This window comes from Oncorhynchus kisutch, linkage group LG20, assembly GCF_002021735.2.
Source record: "Oncorhynchus kisutch isolate 150728-3 linkage group LG20, Okis_V2, whole genome shotgun sequence".
NCBI classification, from domain to species: domain Eukaryota; kingdom Metazoa; phylum Chordata; class Actinopteri; order Salmoniformes; family Salmonidae; genus Oncorhynchus; species Oncorhynchus kisutch.
The window spans coordinates 27204476-27221296 of record NC_034193.2 but is presented as its reverse complement, the minus strand read 5'-3'; the positions used below and the strand labels follow the sequence as shown (position 1 = coordinate 27221296).

The window sequence follows — 16821 nt, the reverse complement described above, 5'->3', positions numbered from 1 at the left end:
GACAAACCGCTTTAATGCTTGGGCCCGGGTCACTCCCCTCCTCCTTTGATGGGTCAGAGCTTTGATATGGGGAACCCCTGAAAATATCCAATAAAAGTACACTTGGTATGAATGAAAGGATTAGGACACAGATATTAGCTCTGTATTATGAGGAAACTTAGCTTTAGCATTAGCATCCCTTTAGATTTAGAATCTAATGAGATGGGGGGGGGGCTAGCTTTAGCATTAGCATCCCTTTAGATTTAGAATCTAATGAGATGGTGGGGGCTAGCTTTAGCATTAGCATCCCTTTAGATTTAGAATCTAATGAGATGGGGGAGGCTAGCTTTAGCATTAGCATCCATTGAGATTCTAGTGGGCTAGTGGACAAGATATAGTGTGGCAGTACCTGTGGAACTGTGGCTCACCTGAAGCTAGGCATACTTGGTATGATGCGGCTTATTGTCTCCGTGACACTGGCCTTCCTCTGGGCAGCATAGACCAGACCCCCAAGGAGAAGTACTATCAGTACAGTCACCCCGATGGCTATACCCACTGGGAGGGAGAGAATGAGAGAGATAGGGTGAAAGAGAAGGGAGAGAAGGATATGAGGTGAAAGCGAGAAAGACAGAGACAAAGGGGAGACGAAAAGACATTGGCATCTTGTGGTATGGAAAAAAAATATGTATGAACAAAATAACGATGGATCATGAATGAACTGTAGCATGTACCTGAAGATGCGACCACCCCAAATATGTTTTTCTCGCAAAAGTCTCCCTGCCATTCTGGAGGACATCTGAGGAAAAAAATTTAACCAATGTTATACAGAGAGAGGTAACACCGGCAGGGCTCATACGCTATCCATAATAAGGACAGAGTCACACGTTATGTTCAGGTTATTTGTTGAATTGAAGACTTTTTAATGCCACTTGGAATGCAAATCAATACCAATTTTGAGGTTTGCAAGCACCACACACCTGCTAATATTCCACTCCATGTTGGCAAAAAGTAGTATTTTTATGTTTGAATTTCAAAGGCTATAACCTACAGGACATGGCTCATAATATTATCAGGCAGGTGTGCTATTTTAGTAATGCGCATTCTCCTGTAGCCTAACGGATGTAGTAGCATAGTGGCTAGGATATAGATGGCTGAAGCATGGGGTTGCCCATCTGCATTTGTTTAGGCTACCCCAAATGGGCAAATCATTAGCTAAATCACAAACTCTAGGCCTAAGTGTTCAGAATTATGGCTTCGATACCAATATCAAGTTTAGTATAATGATGCTCAATATCATAACGAAACCACTGTGAAAATGCCTTAAAGTCAAATATACAGCTATGTTACTGTATAAAACACGTGGTCAACTCTCCATCTGGAAATCCAAGCCACTGGGTGTGCAGGCTTTTGATCCTGCACTGCTCAAACACACCTGAGTCAGCTTAACAAGGTCCTGTTGAGCACTTAGTGTGTTAGAGTTGAGGGTGGAACAAAAGTCTACACAACCAGTAGCTCTCTTGGAGGTATTATGCTATACCGTTAGAACATTAGCCTACAACCAAAAAGCCTAATAAAATAATTCCCTTGTTCAGTGAATCAGGTATCAAATGGCTATACTTTGAAGCAAGGTAGCTCTAGACTGAGTTTTTCCAGTGCCAAGTAAGACATGAAAGAAGTTTAATCTAAAATGTTAATGGAATGCATGATGGGTATTTTGATTTGTAATGTTTTTTGTGCATATTGACCGTATGATTGTATGATTAAACAGTACAAATACAACCTACGCAGATTGATCAAGATGATGAATATAGGGACAGAGTGGAGAAAAAGAGGTGGATACGAGGTGCATGTGAAGGGCTTCTAATGATCACGGATTTACAACCAACGCCGCCCTACAGTACAAGCTATACAACTTTTTCTCACGCTTTAAGTAAAACGACTCTGAGTTGCTGAGTAGAGCCCTTGATGACAACAAGGGCTATGTGGTTACGGTCATCACGGAGGACGTATACAAGTCATTCAAGCGTGTTAACCCTCTCAAGGCTGCCGGCCCATACGGCATCCCTAGCCGTGCCCTCAGAACATGTGCAGACCAGTTAGCTGTTGATGGAGCCGACAGACACGACAGCTCTGCTTCTAGCTCCTAAGCAACTCTGCAGTGTTTTTCTTTTTTTCTGTGTTATTTCTTACGTTAATAGCCCAGAATATTTTTTCTGTTATTACATACAGCCGGAAATCAGAGGGCGGTTTTGGATATCAGAGGGCGGTAACTCACCAGTATTACGACCAGGAATTACAACTTTCCCGAATTGGATCCTTCGTTTGTACCCCCCCAGGGCAATTGAACTTATTCCAGAGGCTGCTTCAAGATGCCGCCAGCGGAGAAGAGGTATTCGGAGTAGACTTCTAGTCCAACTCAGGAGGCGTGCACACCATCCACTGCTTCCGAGTATTTTACTCGCTAATGTTCAGTCTTGGACAACAAAATAGACAAGCTCAGGGCAAGGATCTCCTTCCAGAGAGGCATCAGGGACTGTAACAGTCAGTTTCATGGAATCATGGCTCTCTCTGGATATACTGTCCCCGTCCATACAGCCAGCTCGGTTCTCAGTTCATCATGCAGACAGGAATAAAGAACTCTCCGGGAAGAAGAAAGGTGGGGGTGAATGTTTCATGATGAACTACTCATGGTGTGATTGTGATAACATAGAGAAACTCAAGTCCTTTTGTTCACCCTTCTTAGAATATCTCACAATCAAATGTTGACTGTATTACCTCCCAAGAGAATTCCCTTCAGTTACAGTCCCAGCTGTGTATACTCCCCCTCAAGCCGAAACCACGTCGGCCCTCAAGGAACTACACTGGACTTTATGCAAACTGGAAACCACATATCCTGATTTATTGTAGCTGGGGATTTTAACTAAGCAAATTTGAGGAAAACACTACCGAAGTTCTGTCAACATATTGACTGTAGTACTCGCTTAGGAAAAACATTAGATCACAGCTTCTCACCTTTTCAATATTTCTACAAGGCCCTCACCCACCCTCCCTTCTGCAAATCAGATCACAACTCCATTTTGCTACTCCCTTCCTATAGGCAGAAACTCAAACAGGAAGTACCCGTGCTAAGGTCTATTCAACATTGGTCTGACCAATCAGAATCCATGCTTCAATGTTGTTTTGATCACGCGGACTGGGATATGGGGTAGCCTCCGAGAATAACATTGACGTTTACCCGAACACGGTGACTGAGTTCATCAGGAAGTGTATAGGGGATGTTGTTCCCCTATACACTTAAAATCTACCCAAAACAAAAACCGCGCAAAACTGAAAGCGCGAACCACCGCATTTACCCATGGCAAGGTGACTGGGAATATGATTGGATACAAACAGTGTAGTTATTCCCTCCGTTAGGCAATCAAACAAAGCAAAACGTCAGTACAGAGACAAAGTGGAGTTGCAATTCAACGGCTCAGACACGAGACATATGCGGTAGGGTTTACAGACAATCACGGATTACAAAGGAAAAACCAGCCACGTCACGGACACCGATGTCTTGCTCCCAGACGAGCTAAACACCTTCTTCGCCCGTTTTGAGGATAACACAGAGCCATCGACGCTGCCCGCTCCCAATGACTGTGGGCTCTCGTTCTCCATGGCCGACGTGAGTACGACAATTAAGCGTGTTACCCCTTGCAAGGATGCAGGCCCAGACGACATCCCTAGCCGCTTCCTCACGAGCAGGCGCAGACCAGCTGGCTGTAGTGTTTACAAACGTACTCAATCTATCCCCGTCTGCTGTCCCCACTTGCTTCAAGATGTCCAGCATTGTTCCTGCACCCAAGAAAGCAAAGGTAACTGATCTAAATGACTATCAATCACTAGTAGCAATCACTTCTGTCATCATGAAGTGCTTTGAGAGGCTAGTTACCTGACACCCTAGACCCACTTCAATTTGCTTACCGCCCCAATAGATCCAGCAAAGCTGTCATCAAGGCGAAGAGTGGCTACTTTGAAAAATCAAAAATATGATTAACACTTTTTTGGTTGCTACATGATTCCATATGTGTTATTTAATAGTTTTGATGTCTTCACTGCAATGTAGAAAATAGTAAAAATAAAGAAAAACCCTTGAAATAGTAGATGTGTCCAAACCTTTGACTGGTACTGTATGTGAGAATACTTTTTATCGACTAAAGCTCGGCCTTCAAAACCATTGTGCCCACTAAGCTCACCACAAAGTGCACAGCCCTGGGACTGAACTCTTCCCTATGCAACCGGGTCCTGGACTACCTGACGGGCCGCCCCCAGATGATGAAGGTAGGCAACATTACCTCCTCCACATGGGGGCCCCACAAGGGTATGTCCTCAGTCCCCTCCAGTACTCCCTGTATACCCACGACTGCATGGCCTCACACAGTTCCAACTCCCTCATCAAGAGTGCTGACAACACGACAGTAGTAGGCCTGATTACCAACAACGATGAGATGGTCTACAGGGATGAGGTAGGCACTGACGGTGTGGTGCCAGGTAAAAAACCTCTTAACGTCAGCAAAACAAAGGAGACGATTGTGGACTTCCGGAGGAACCCGGCTGGGCACGCCCCCCAACCTCATCAGTGGGGCCGCTGTAAAGACTGTCAAAAACTTCAAGTTCCTCAGTGTACACATCTCCAAATAGCTGAAATGGTCAAACCACACTAACACTGTGGTGAAGAAGGAACGACAGCTAACCTCAGGAGGCTGAAGAAATTCGGCCTGTCCCATCAGGCCCTCACATCAAAAACATACAGTCGGACTACATCACAGTCTGGTACGACGACTCCACCCTCGCTGACCGCAAGGCTCTACAGAGGGTGGTACGCTCAGCTGAACGCACCATGGGTTGCACACTGCCTGCTCTTCTAGACACCTACCAGACCAGGTGTCGCAGGAAGGCCAAGAAGTTTATCAGGGACCTCAGCCACCCGAGCCACGGCCTGTTCTCCCCGCTTCCATCACTCAGATGCGGGATTTACAGGAGCATCATGGCTAAAAATAACAGACTGACCAATAGGTTCTACCCCCAGAATAGCCACCACTAGCCAGCTACGTGCTCTCAATGACATACTCTGTTTGTAAAGTGGTGTTATTTCCTCTGTATTGACAGTAGAGAAAAAATTGTTACACTCCCATAAAGCTGAGACTCTCCTCTTTTTTTAACAACAGTATCAGTAGTTATTTAAAAAAAACTGTCTTTCACACAATTACATTTTGAAATGTTGCTCAACTGTCAGTATGCTTGCACGTATCAGAATACATCTCTCCCTTCATTCCATGTTTAAATAGGTGAGCGGAAGTGAGAGCCAGGACAAAACAGGGACAGGGCAGATACATACTTTCATTGCAGGAAGCAGATTAATTAAAGCACATTATTGTTGACCAAATAATGGCTTTTAGAGCCAAAACATCTGCAGGAACTTGTGTAGCCTAATCACCGAAATTTAATTTAATTTTACCTTTATTTAACTAGGCAAGTCAGTTAAGAACAAATTCTTATTTTCAATGACGGCCTAGGAACAGTGGGTTAACTGCCTGTTCAGGGGCAGAACGACAGATTTGTACCTTGTCAGCTTGGGGATTAGAACTTGCAACCTTTTGGTTACTAGTCCAACGCTCTAACCACTAGGCTACCCTGTACGCACATTTGCTTCGATAAGAGGGCAATGTTCGTGTTGTCTATCAAATTGTATAGGCTTATTAGGCTACTATTGCTAGGCTACTATTGCCTATTGGCTACTATTGCTACTTATTCGGCTACTTATTATTGCTCTCATCTCTCTTCTCTGGCAACGGACCGACTCGCACTGGCACACGCACCTGATGTGCGCACACAGACATGTGGTTGGATAGCTCTTCAACATCTTCGAAAGTGTGCCTCAGGTATTATTTGATGTTCAATTATTTTTTTGCAGTGGTGGCAACAATTAAAACCCCTACAGGATCGGACAGTTGAGCTAACATAGGCTAATGCGATTAGCATAAGGTTGTAAGTAACAAGAACATTTCCCAGGACATATTGATATTGGCAGAAAGCTTAAATTCTTGTTAATCTAACTGCACTGTCCAATTTACAGTAGCTATTACAGTGATATAATATCATGCTATTGTTTGAGGACAGTGCACAGTTATGAACTTGAAAAGTTATTAATAAACCAATTAGGCACATTTGGGCAGTCTTGATACAACATTTTGAACAGAAATGCAATGGTTTATTGTATCAGTCTAAAACTTTGCACATACACTGCTACCATCTAGTGGCCAAAATCTAAATTCTGCCTGGGCTGGAATAATACATTATGGCCTTTCCCTTGCATTTCAAAGATGATGGTACAAAACCAATACAAAAAACCACATGTTTTTTTCTTTGTATTATCTTTTACCAAATCGAATGTGTTATATTTTCATACAGTAATTTCACATTTCCACAAATTTCAAAGTGTTTCCTTTGAAATGGTATCAAGAATATGCATATCCTTGCTTCAGCTCCTGAGCTACAGCTAGTTAGATTTGGATATGTAATTTTAGGCAAAAATTGAAAAAAAGTGGCGGATCCTTAGCGGCACAATATAAAGGAAACACTCTAGTCCTCTCCGTCACATTTGTTAAGACGTTTGAATACTGAATTTAAGACATTTTAGGATTTAATAAGGCTTTTAAATCAGATAAATGTATTTAAGACTAATACTTTTTAAGGACCCTTGGACACTTAAAAATGGCACTAATAGGACAAGTTAATGTAACAGCCAACTTACATGCACATGGCCTTGTTGTCATCAAAGTAGCATGTTCCGCCATTTATACACTGGCATGGAGGGGGCATGGTGGGTGGGGGGTCAAATCCTGACAGAGGTCAGAGTTCAAAGGTTAATACATGGTCAACAATAGTTAGCACAATTTCAGCACAGTTTCCTTCATAGTGTTACTTTCTGTTTAAGGTATTACTTCATATCCTGTCTCTGCCCAATACTAAAGTTTGGAACAGTGTCTCAAAAACATGTATTATTGACCCACCTACAGCTATTCCAATTTTGTTGTGGCACACAAAATAGATTAAAAACCTAATGCAGCTAACCACAACAGTCAAACCAAGAGGAACAAGATACAGATAATTGACATTTACAATACAAGACAGTCATCAGTCCAAGATGTCGGAGGCTATGGTACCTGCATCACAGTCTGTGTTGCTGCCAGAGACAAAGCTGGATCCCTCAGGGCAGGCGCAGGTGTAGCCTCCAGGTCTGAGCAGACACAAGTGACTACAGGTCCCTTTACAAGGGGTTTTCACTGACAGACACAAGTAAACAATGTCATTTAAACCTAGATGGCATTTTAATTTATTCTCAAACAGGAAACTCAAGAGATGTTTGAAGTGTCACTCACTGCCTATTGAGTTGTATCTCTGCTGCTGGTACACACTGATCTGGGTGAGCCAGGGCCCAGCGGTGAGCAGCTTGGTCTTGGTGCCACGGCCAAACTTGTCCTGTCGGAACACTTCCCCTTTCTCCTGCGTGCTCCAGTAAATGTGGTCCTCAAACACACTCACACTGAAAGGGTACCGCACATCTGGGCCCACAGAGACAAATTACAGGGGTTAGAAATGACAGGTTACCGATGAAAGAAAATAGGGTTAGAAACCATGTAATGTACCACCTTAAATTTCTATTCATTTTCAGACCTATAAGTAGTCCAATGTCAAAACGAACCATTTCTCCACAAACTTAGATTGAGTGTAATGCCCCTTTAAAGAATTAAAAAAGCATAAAGTTTGAATAGTAAGTCTGCCGACTGTCACAGAGAGGCATGGCAATCGTATGATAGAGTTTTGTACAAGTAAAGCAAACGATAAAAAATATACTATTTTCAGGCCTCGTGTTTCCCTCCACCCCATTGTGTATTACTCCGCCCTCCAGCCTCACCAATATACAGTGCAGTGCGGCGGTCTTCTCCGGAAGGTAGCACCGACTCAATGCGACTCTCCTTGGCATCGGACCAGTAGACCCGGTCACCGTTGGCGTAGTCGATTGACAAGCCTGTGGGAAAACCCAGGCCGTCTGGCACCAGGACATTCCGGTGCTGCCCGTCCAACCATGAGTACTCGATCCTGGCCGCGGTTCCGCGGTCCGCCCAGTACAGCATCCTGGATGAAGATGGTAAAGTGGAAAAGGAAAATGAGGGATAAGTGTTTCACCTTCAGTAGATTTATTTTGCAAGGGGCTTTTCAGACGTCAGATTTTTTTGTCCAAAGAATTCCGAGGTCAACGACAAATATGACCATGTCTCATCCATGACTGCTTGCACGTCAATTGTGAAAACTGTCGTACTGCGATGATCCATCAATTTTGCAGTTGAAACCAGTTCACAGTTTCTATGTGTATGAATTTTTTGGGACAAAACAATTGTGAGCTTCTCGAAGCATCATCCCCAGCACCCAATACAAGCCCCAGACTCATTGCAGCCTACAATGATTCTCACCCCAGTCGAGGATTGACAGCCACAGCAGAGGGATGGTCAATGTCCGTCTTGACCAGGTGCTTCCTGTAGCGCCCGTCCAGCATGGCCACCTCTACCCTCTTGACTCTCGAGTCCGCCCAGTACAGGTTCCTATTCACAGGAAAATAAAGAACGTGTTATGTTATGTCCCAAACATGTTATAGCACTGCATATCAAAGTCATTCACAGACATTAACATAAATATAACAAGTAATGTGTAGATACCACTGCCATGACAATTTCAGTGATCGATATATATTAGCTAACAGATTACATTACATTTCCATAATGTGAACATTTCAGAATATGAATGAAACACAAAACCACACAGTAGGGGAGTATGCCCAGTTCTTCATTACAAGGGAAGCTGAACAACAAACAAACAAATAAATAAATAAAAGAGGCGCAGCCATGCCATCCTACCTTCCGACCCAGTCAACAGCGATGCCATCTGGTGTGGTAATGTATTTGATGCCCAGGTCGACAGCGGCGGCAATATTGTTGCTATTGTCATCCACTGTGGGTATATATGCCCTCTTGATGGCGCCTGCCGCATTGTCCTTCCCCTCCACAGTGAAATACACCATACCTGAGAAAGACATGGAGAGCTTACTCAGCTCTCGTTTAACGTGGATACCTTATTTTTGTCAGGATTATTATTTTGCATTACTTAGTCACGTTTGAATATAATTAGTAACTTTTTTATGATATTGATGATAATTAAGGTTTTCCATGTAAGTTTAACTAACATGTTAAACATGTATTTGAATATGTAAGGTTTCTTTAGAAACATAATGTTTCTTTGTAAATAAAAAAAATAAAAAAATAAAAAAATAGAAATAAAATTGTATTTTTTAGTATTATCGTAGCTATTTTGTCTGGGTCATAGGAGGCAGCTAATTTTGTTGGTGTGACATACTGAGTCCAGTGTTGTTGTGGTCCCAGTCATAGTCCAGAGCCATGATGTGCTCCTGCTCCTCGAGGAAGTCATGGTAGGCCTCCATCTGCAAGTTGAACTTCCGGATGCGGATATTCTCTGGGAGCAACAGGAGAGGCCCGGCACCTGGTAAGTTTGTGTTGAAGTAGGAAAGAGTTCATTTTTAAAGTTTCCCCATAAAACATTTCTCCAGAAACATCGATAAATGAATAGCAACTGTAATAACAACAATATTGTTACTCTTTGTTCATAATAGTGTATAATTATGGAGATTATTTTGAAATCCCAAACAGTCAATTTATAGGCCTAAACAGTACTAAAATGAGATAAAAACAACAAACTGTTAATTTGCAAATTAGACAACTGGTCTATAATTAGCAAAATACTTAGCAATTATCATATTTCTAAAGCAAATCTTTCTCAGGTCTAAACAACAGTATGGTAGAGGTGTGAACTCACCCTCAGCTTCACACTGGTTGCCATTGCCCACTTTGCGGTACCCGGGGGCACACTCACAGTCGTACCCGCCATTGGTGTTCTTGCAGACCTGCGGGCAAGTCCCATGTACCTCACACTCGTTGATATCTGGGGGAAATTTCGGTAGAAAGTTAAGTAACTATATGTGCTTGTTATTGTTTATAGGGTAGCAAGGTCTAGGTAGGGGTGGGTGCATGTCAGGAAGTGAGTTTGCCCTCCATATTGTAAACATGGACTTAAATGTTATTTTCTAAGCAAAACATGTTTTGGACAAAGAATTGACCAATACTGTATATAACCACAAAAAGGAGTTGTACTAATGCTGCTTTTTTACAACAAACACTTTGATTCATGTTCTTTCAGAGGGTTATCTACGCTGCGTTGATTGGGTTTCATTGTTTTCAGTGAACGACAACTCTACAAGGAAGAGATGGAATGAAGGCAACGATCCAGTTAATAAACAATATTAATGTTGTTAATGTCTGTGTGGGTGTAGTCTAAGTTGAATGTTGTTTAAGTGAATTCTGGAGTGTGTATGTATCGTGATAGGTCAAACATTTTTTAAACGTGTATTTGTCCATATATAGACACATCCTATGAGTTTTAATCAAATCAACTATATGCACTGAGCTTGTCTGGTGCTTTAAGCGCTCTGTCTGATTAAATAATTAACCTAAGGTCGATGTCCGTGCCCTCGTGGAAATCAACCTCGCATGGTACAAAAACCCCCATTAAAGTCTGTCAGTTTAAGCTAGAGATATCAATTTGACATTGGACGCATTTCAGTCAACCGCATCCGCCTAAGTAACACTTCCGTAGCTGCAGTGAAAGGTGATAGAACTAGAACGGTGTTTGTCTGAACACGATGACCCGAAGATCGGTATACTCACAAAATAGTAGCGTCCGAATGGTTTGGCCTAGGAACTATTATGACCCCTCTATGGAAAGATGAGAATCTTGCTCTATGACACCCCCACAAGCATCTTGGGACTCATCTGCAGTCGGTACAACCGATTTGCCAACATCTGTCTGTAGCGCCCAAACGGTTTGGGCTACACACTAATATGACCCCTCTGTGTAAAGTTGAGAGTCTTGTTTTGCTCTAGGCCTCAAAAGACTAGTCTGAAGGTCCCATTGTACTAGTTGAAACAAAACAGTATATGGACACTGTTTAGTGACAAAAATAAGGGGTTAAATACATGTACAAAAAATACAACAAAATGTTTCCTGATCTTTCTTACATCTCTGAGATATAGGACAGACACTTCAGAACAAACGTCCTTTTGATTTTGTTTGGGGCTATCTGCTGTTCCGTGTAATGAATCTGTTATTCAAATGCGTTTGAATGGGCTAATAGCAGTAAGGCCCAAAAATGATTTTTGTAATATATTTTTTTGATACTTCAATGCGTCTTAAAATTCAAAAAATCTAATAGCAAAATTATCCTTGGTATGACTTTCTTAAAACAATTCCATATAGCTTATAAACTACTAACCCTGCTAATGATAATGACATTACTTAACGTTGATCATGAAAATAACAATAACAAGGAGATCAAGAAAAGGAGGCTTATTGTTATTATAAATATTATTTTCCTGACAACAGTATAAAAACTAAATAAACAAGTAATACCAGAGAGTCTGTTCTAATGAAAAAAATTATAGCACAGCAAATATTAAAAACAGCCGAATTTGTAAAATTGTTTATCCGACATGTTGTCTTGCATGACGCTTGGTACTCACGGAATCAGTAGGCTATTAAACAAACACTCAAACAGGCAACACAAGCAGGATCTGTCTTATTTCTGTAGATAAACTATATATGGATGATTTAAAAAAAACTGGCACATGTAACAGTTAGGCTATTGATTATAGACCTAATTAAGTTTGGGTTTCCTCTCTCCTCACTTTTCTTAGACAATTAAGGCAAGGGCTGTTTTCTCGTCTCCTAACTCTGCTGCTGCCTCCACCACATTGTTCTCAACACCAATATACTGGTTAACTTTGCTATTATGCACATAGCAACATGGTCTAGGAAAAGGCACCAATTCAAAGGCACACTCATGTTTCAGAACAGCAGACAGCAACCACTGTCAAACGAGGGAGAAAGCGCATTTGTTATAAAATATATATAAAAAAATATTAGTCTTGTACCATTGTCCTTAACCATATACAATTTCAGTAGCACATGCCTTAGTGATGGACTGCACCATCCCCACAGCCTCCACAATGGAGTAGTCCACTCAGACAGGTGTCTTGTACACCATGATTTATTTATTTTTTGCTCAACTAAAGAAATCTCAGTCAAACAACAAACAGCCTATCGACCAGATGACTAAATCAACCCTAGTGAGAATGTCTTTATATGTGTGTACCTATGCAGTTGAAGGTGCTGTCCGGGTCCACTCTGTATCCAGGTCTACAGGAGCAGATGAAGCCGGTCCTGTTCAGGTTGGTACACTCGTGCTGACACAGTTTCTCCTCACAGGTCCGGTCATGGCCAAAATCTGAAACGGGGCACACAATGGGTCACTTTCTCCATTTGTCTAAATCAAATGGAGAAAGTGATAAGATCACAGTAATAAACAATCGTTTAAAGTGAAGGAATCTGTTTCAGGCTATGAAAGTAGGATTTAAGTAAGGAAGTAAGGCCTTTCTCAACCCAATCCCCGAGGCCCACCAGCCATTCCATAATTTAGTTGTACTCCAACACCTGCACACCCTTTGCTGATTAGTTCACTAGTTTCAGTGGTGTTTGAATACGTCAAACACATGGAATTGCGGTGGAGAAAGGTTTACATAATAGATAATGTGAAGATAGCATCTGCATCTGCATAAGGACAATGCATCTTCACTTATACATTTTAAATGTGTTAGTTTGTCAAATATGTTGTTTAATTCCGCCCAAAGTGTGTTTCATTTCATTCAAACATTGCTATACAAGTACCATCAACTTCACCTTCAACAGTTTCAAGTGTTTGTCTTGTCAGTTTGAGTGTGTTGATTTTAATTACTGTGTTAATTATTGATCTTAGTTATTGTGTGTTGCTTTAGAATGGTTTCTGTTTGAACAGTGTAGGAGACATACTTAATGAAAGGAGGTAGACATGCTTTTATGCTCTGCAGGAAAGTTTGTTGATTTTATAACCTTTAGCATTGTTTTTTATTTTTGTTTTTTATTTCACCTTTATTTAACCAGGTTGGCCAGTTGAGAACAAGTTCTCATTTACAACTGCGACCTGGCCAAGATAAAGCAAAGCAGTGCGACAAAAAACAACAGAGTTACAAATGGCATAAACAAAACGTACAGTCAGTAAAATGTACAGTGTGAGCAAATGTAGAAGATCGGTAGTATAGTCAGTTTTACGAGGGTATTAACAGTGATGAGGGGTGGTCGTTTGACCGCGGACCCATTACTGAGGCAGTGATCGCTGAGATCCTGGTTGAAGACAGCAGAGGTGTATTTAGAGGGCAAATTGGTCAGGATGATATCTAAGAGGGTGCCCATGGTTACGGATTTAGGGTTGTACCGGGTAGGTTCCTTGATAATTTGTGTGAGATTGAGGGAATCCAGCTTAGATTGTAGGACGGCCAGGGTGTTATACATTTAGTTCACCTATCAGTACGAACTCTGAAGAAAGATGGGGGGCAATCAATTCACATATGGTGTCCAGGGCACAGCTAGGGGCTGATGGGGGTCTATAACAAGCAGCAACGGTGAGAGACTTGTTTCTGGAAAGGTGGATTTTTAAAAGTAGAAGCTCGAAATGTTTGGGCACAGACCTGGATAGTATGACAGAACTCTACAGGCTATCGCTGCAGTAGATTGCAACTCTGCCCCCTTTGGCAGTTCTATCTTGTCGGAAAATGCTGTAGTTGGGGATGGAAATGTAAGAATTTTTGGTGGCTAACACTAAGCCAGGATTTGGACATGGCTAAGACATCAGGGTTGGCGGAGTGTGCTAAAGCAGTGAATAAAACAAACTTAGGGAGTAGGCTTTTGATGTTAACATGCATGAAACCAATGCTTTTATGGTTACAGAAGTCAAAAAATGAGAGCGCCTGGGGAACAGGTGTGGTGCTAGGGGCTGCAGGGCCTGGGTTAACCTCGACATCACCAGAGGAACAGAGGAGGAGTAGGATAAGGGTACGGCTAAAAGCTATAAGAACTGGTCGCCTAGTGCGTTTGGAACAGAGAGTAAAAGTGGCAGATTTCTGGGCATGGTAGAATAGATTCAGGGCATAATGTACAGACAAGGGTATGGTAGGATGTGGGAACAGTGGAGTAAACCTAGGCATTGAGTGACAATGAGAGGTTTTGTCTCTAGAGGCACCAGTTAAGCCATGTGAGGTCACCGCATGTGTGGGGGGAGGTGGGACAAAAGGGCTCTCTAAGGCATGTTGGGCAGGGCTGGGGGCTCTACAGTAAAACAAGACAATAATAACTAACCAAAACAACAATAGACAAGGCATATTGACATTATAGGGAGAGGCATGTATACCCGAGTGATCATAGGGTCCAATGAGTCAGGGAGCCTTCGGTAGCCACTACTACGCTAGGCGAGCTGGAGACATGGCGATTCAGAGCTAGTGGGACGAGGATAGCAGATGGGCTTCGGCAACGTCTCAACGGAAAAGCCTGCTGAAAACACCTCGGACGATTACGTCGGCAGACCAGTCGTGATAGATCGGTGGGGTTCCGTGTTGGCAATAAAGGGTCCATGCCAATTGGCAAAAGAGGTATAGTAGACCAAGAATTAGCTGGTAGACCTCTTCGGCTAGCCGGGAGAAGGCCTAGCTCGAAGCTAGCTCAAGGCTAACTGGTGCTTGCTTCGGGACAGGTGTGTTAACCAGCAATAGCCACTCGATTGCAGCTAGCTAGCTGTGACGATCCGGTGTAATGGTCCAGGGCTTGCTGCAAGAATCCGGTGATGAGGTAGAGAAAAAGCAGTCGGATATGCTCTGGGTTGATATTGCGCTGACAGGTATTGACCGAGCTGAAGCTGGCTGGTGTCCGAGTTAACGGTGAAGACCACTAGCAGGGGCTAACTGACTACTAGCTAGTTAGCTGGCTAGCTTCTGATGGGGGTTCCGATTCTAAAGTATAAAAATAGCAGAACCGTATGACATTGGGTGAGGCGGGTTGCAGGAAAGTATATTCAGTTCGTAGATGGAAAATTAGAAAAAAATATAAACAGAAAAAAATGAGGAAAACGACCATTTACAAGACAAACACGTCCGACTGCTATGGATCAATCACCTGTATTTTAACCTATTTTTTAACCCATCTGTTTTACAATAATTATTTACAGAAAATGTTTCCAGTCCATTTACCATTTTAATAAGCCTCTTAGTGTGCATGGCCAGTGTGCACGGCCAGTTCCTTCACAGATACAGTTGAAGTCAGTTGAAGCATACAAATACATTTAAACTCAGTTTTTCACAATTCCTGACATTTAATCCTAGTAAAAATTCCCCGTTTTAGGCCAGTTTATTTTAAGAATGTGAAATAATAGTAGAGAGAATTATTTTTTTCATTTGATTTATTTTATCACATTCCCAGTTGTTCAGAAGTTTACATACAATCAATTAGTATTTGTTAGAATTGCCTTTAAATTGTTTAACTTGGGTCAAACGTTTTGGGTAGACTTGCACAAGCTTCCCACAATAATGACAGAGCTGGTGTAACTTAGTCAGGTTTGTAGGCCTCCTTGCCCGCACACGCTTTTTCAGTTCTGCCCACAAATTTTCTATAGCATTGAGATCATGGCTTTGTGATGGTCACTCCAATACCTTGACTTTGTTGTCCTTAAGCCATTTTGCCACAACTTTGGAAGTATGCTTGGGGTCATTGTCCATTTGGACCCATTGAGATGTTGCTTCAATATATCCACATAATTTTCCTCCCTTATGTTGCCATCTATTTTGTGAAGTGCACCAGTCCCTCCTGCAGCAAAGCACCCCCACAACATGATGCTGCCACCCCCATGCTTCACCGTGTTCTTTGGCTTGTTCTTTGGCCTTTTTCCTCCAAACATAACGATGGCCATTATGGCCAAACAGTTCTATTTTTGTTTCATCAGACCAGAGGACATTTCTCCAAAAAGTATGATCTTTGTCCCCATGTGCAGTTGCAAACCGTAGTCTGGCTTTTTTATAGAGAGGTTTGGAGCAGTGGCTTCTTCCTTGCTGAGTGGCCTTTCAGGTTATGTCGATATAGGACTCGTTTTACTGTGGATATAGATACTTTCGGACCTGTTTCCTCCAGCATCTTCAGAAGGTCCATTGCTGTTGTACTGGGATTGATTTGCACGTTTCACACCAAAGTACGTTCAGCTCTAGGAGACAGAACGTGTCTTCTTCCTGAGCGGTATGACGGCTGTGTGGTCCCATGGTGTTTAAACTTGCGTACTATTGTTTGTACAGATGAACGTGGTACCTTCATGCGTTCTACAATTATTTACATCTGAGGTCTTGGCTGATTTCTTTTGATTTTCCCATGATATCAAGCAAAGAGGCACTGAGTTTGAAGGTAGGCCTTGAAATACATCCACAATTACACCTCCAATTAACTAAAATTATGTCAATTAGCCTATCAGAAGCTTCTAAAGCTATGGCATCATTTTCTGTAATTTTTATGTAAACTTCTGACCCACTGGAATTGTGATACAGTGAATTATACGTGAGATAATCTGTCTGTAAACAGTTGTTGTAAAAATTACTTGTGTCATGCACAAAGTACAGGTCCTAACCGACTTGCAGAACTATAGTTTGTTAACAAGAAATTTGTGGAGTGGTTGAAAAACTAGTTTTAATGACTCCAACCTAAGTGTATGGAAACTTCCAACTTCAAATGTACATTGCAGATCATGTTTACTCATTTGTAATGTATCAACAA

At 42.1% G+C, this 16821-nt stretch overlaps 1 protein-coding gene across 1 annotated transcript in view; it reads right to left on the bottom strand.

Moving 5' to 3' along the window:
- Positions 1–16821, bottom strand: part of lrp2b (low density lipoprotein receptor-related protein 2b) — a 102763-nt gene that overhangs the window by 2595 nt on the left and 83347 nt on the right. The window contains exons 67-78 of the mRNA XM_031799877.1: positions 12299–12430; positions 9907–10032; positions 9430–9573; positions 8934–9099; positions 8493–8621; positions 7937–8157; positions 7401–7583; positions 7185–7304; positions 6773–6860; positions 711–775; positions 408–534; positions 8–77 (exon numbers count right to left, since the gene is read on the bottom strand). Coding sequence (XP_031655737.1) covers positions 8–77; positions 408–534; positions 711–775; positions 6773–6860; positions 7185–7304; positions 7401–7583; positions 7937–8157; positions 8493–8621; positions 8934–9099; positions 9430–9573; positions 9907–10032; positions 12299–12430 — 1571 coding nt within the window. The remainder of the gene's footprint in view (positions 1–7; positions 78–407; positions 535–710; positions 776–6772; positions 6861–7184; positions 7305–7400; positions 7584–7936; positions 8158–8492; positions 8622–8933; positions 9100–9429; positions 9574–9906; positions 10033–12298; positions 12431–16821) is intronic.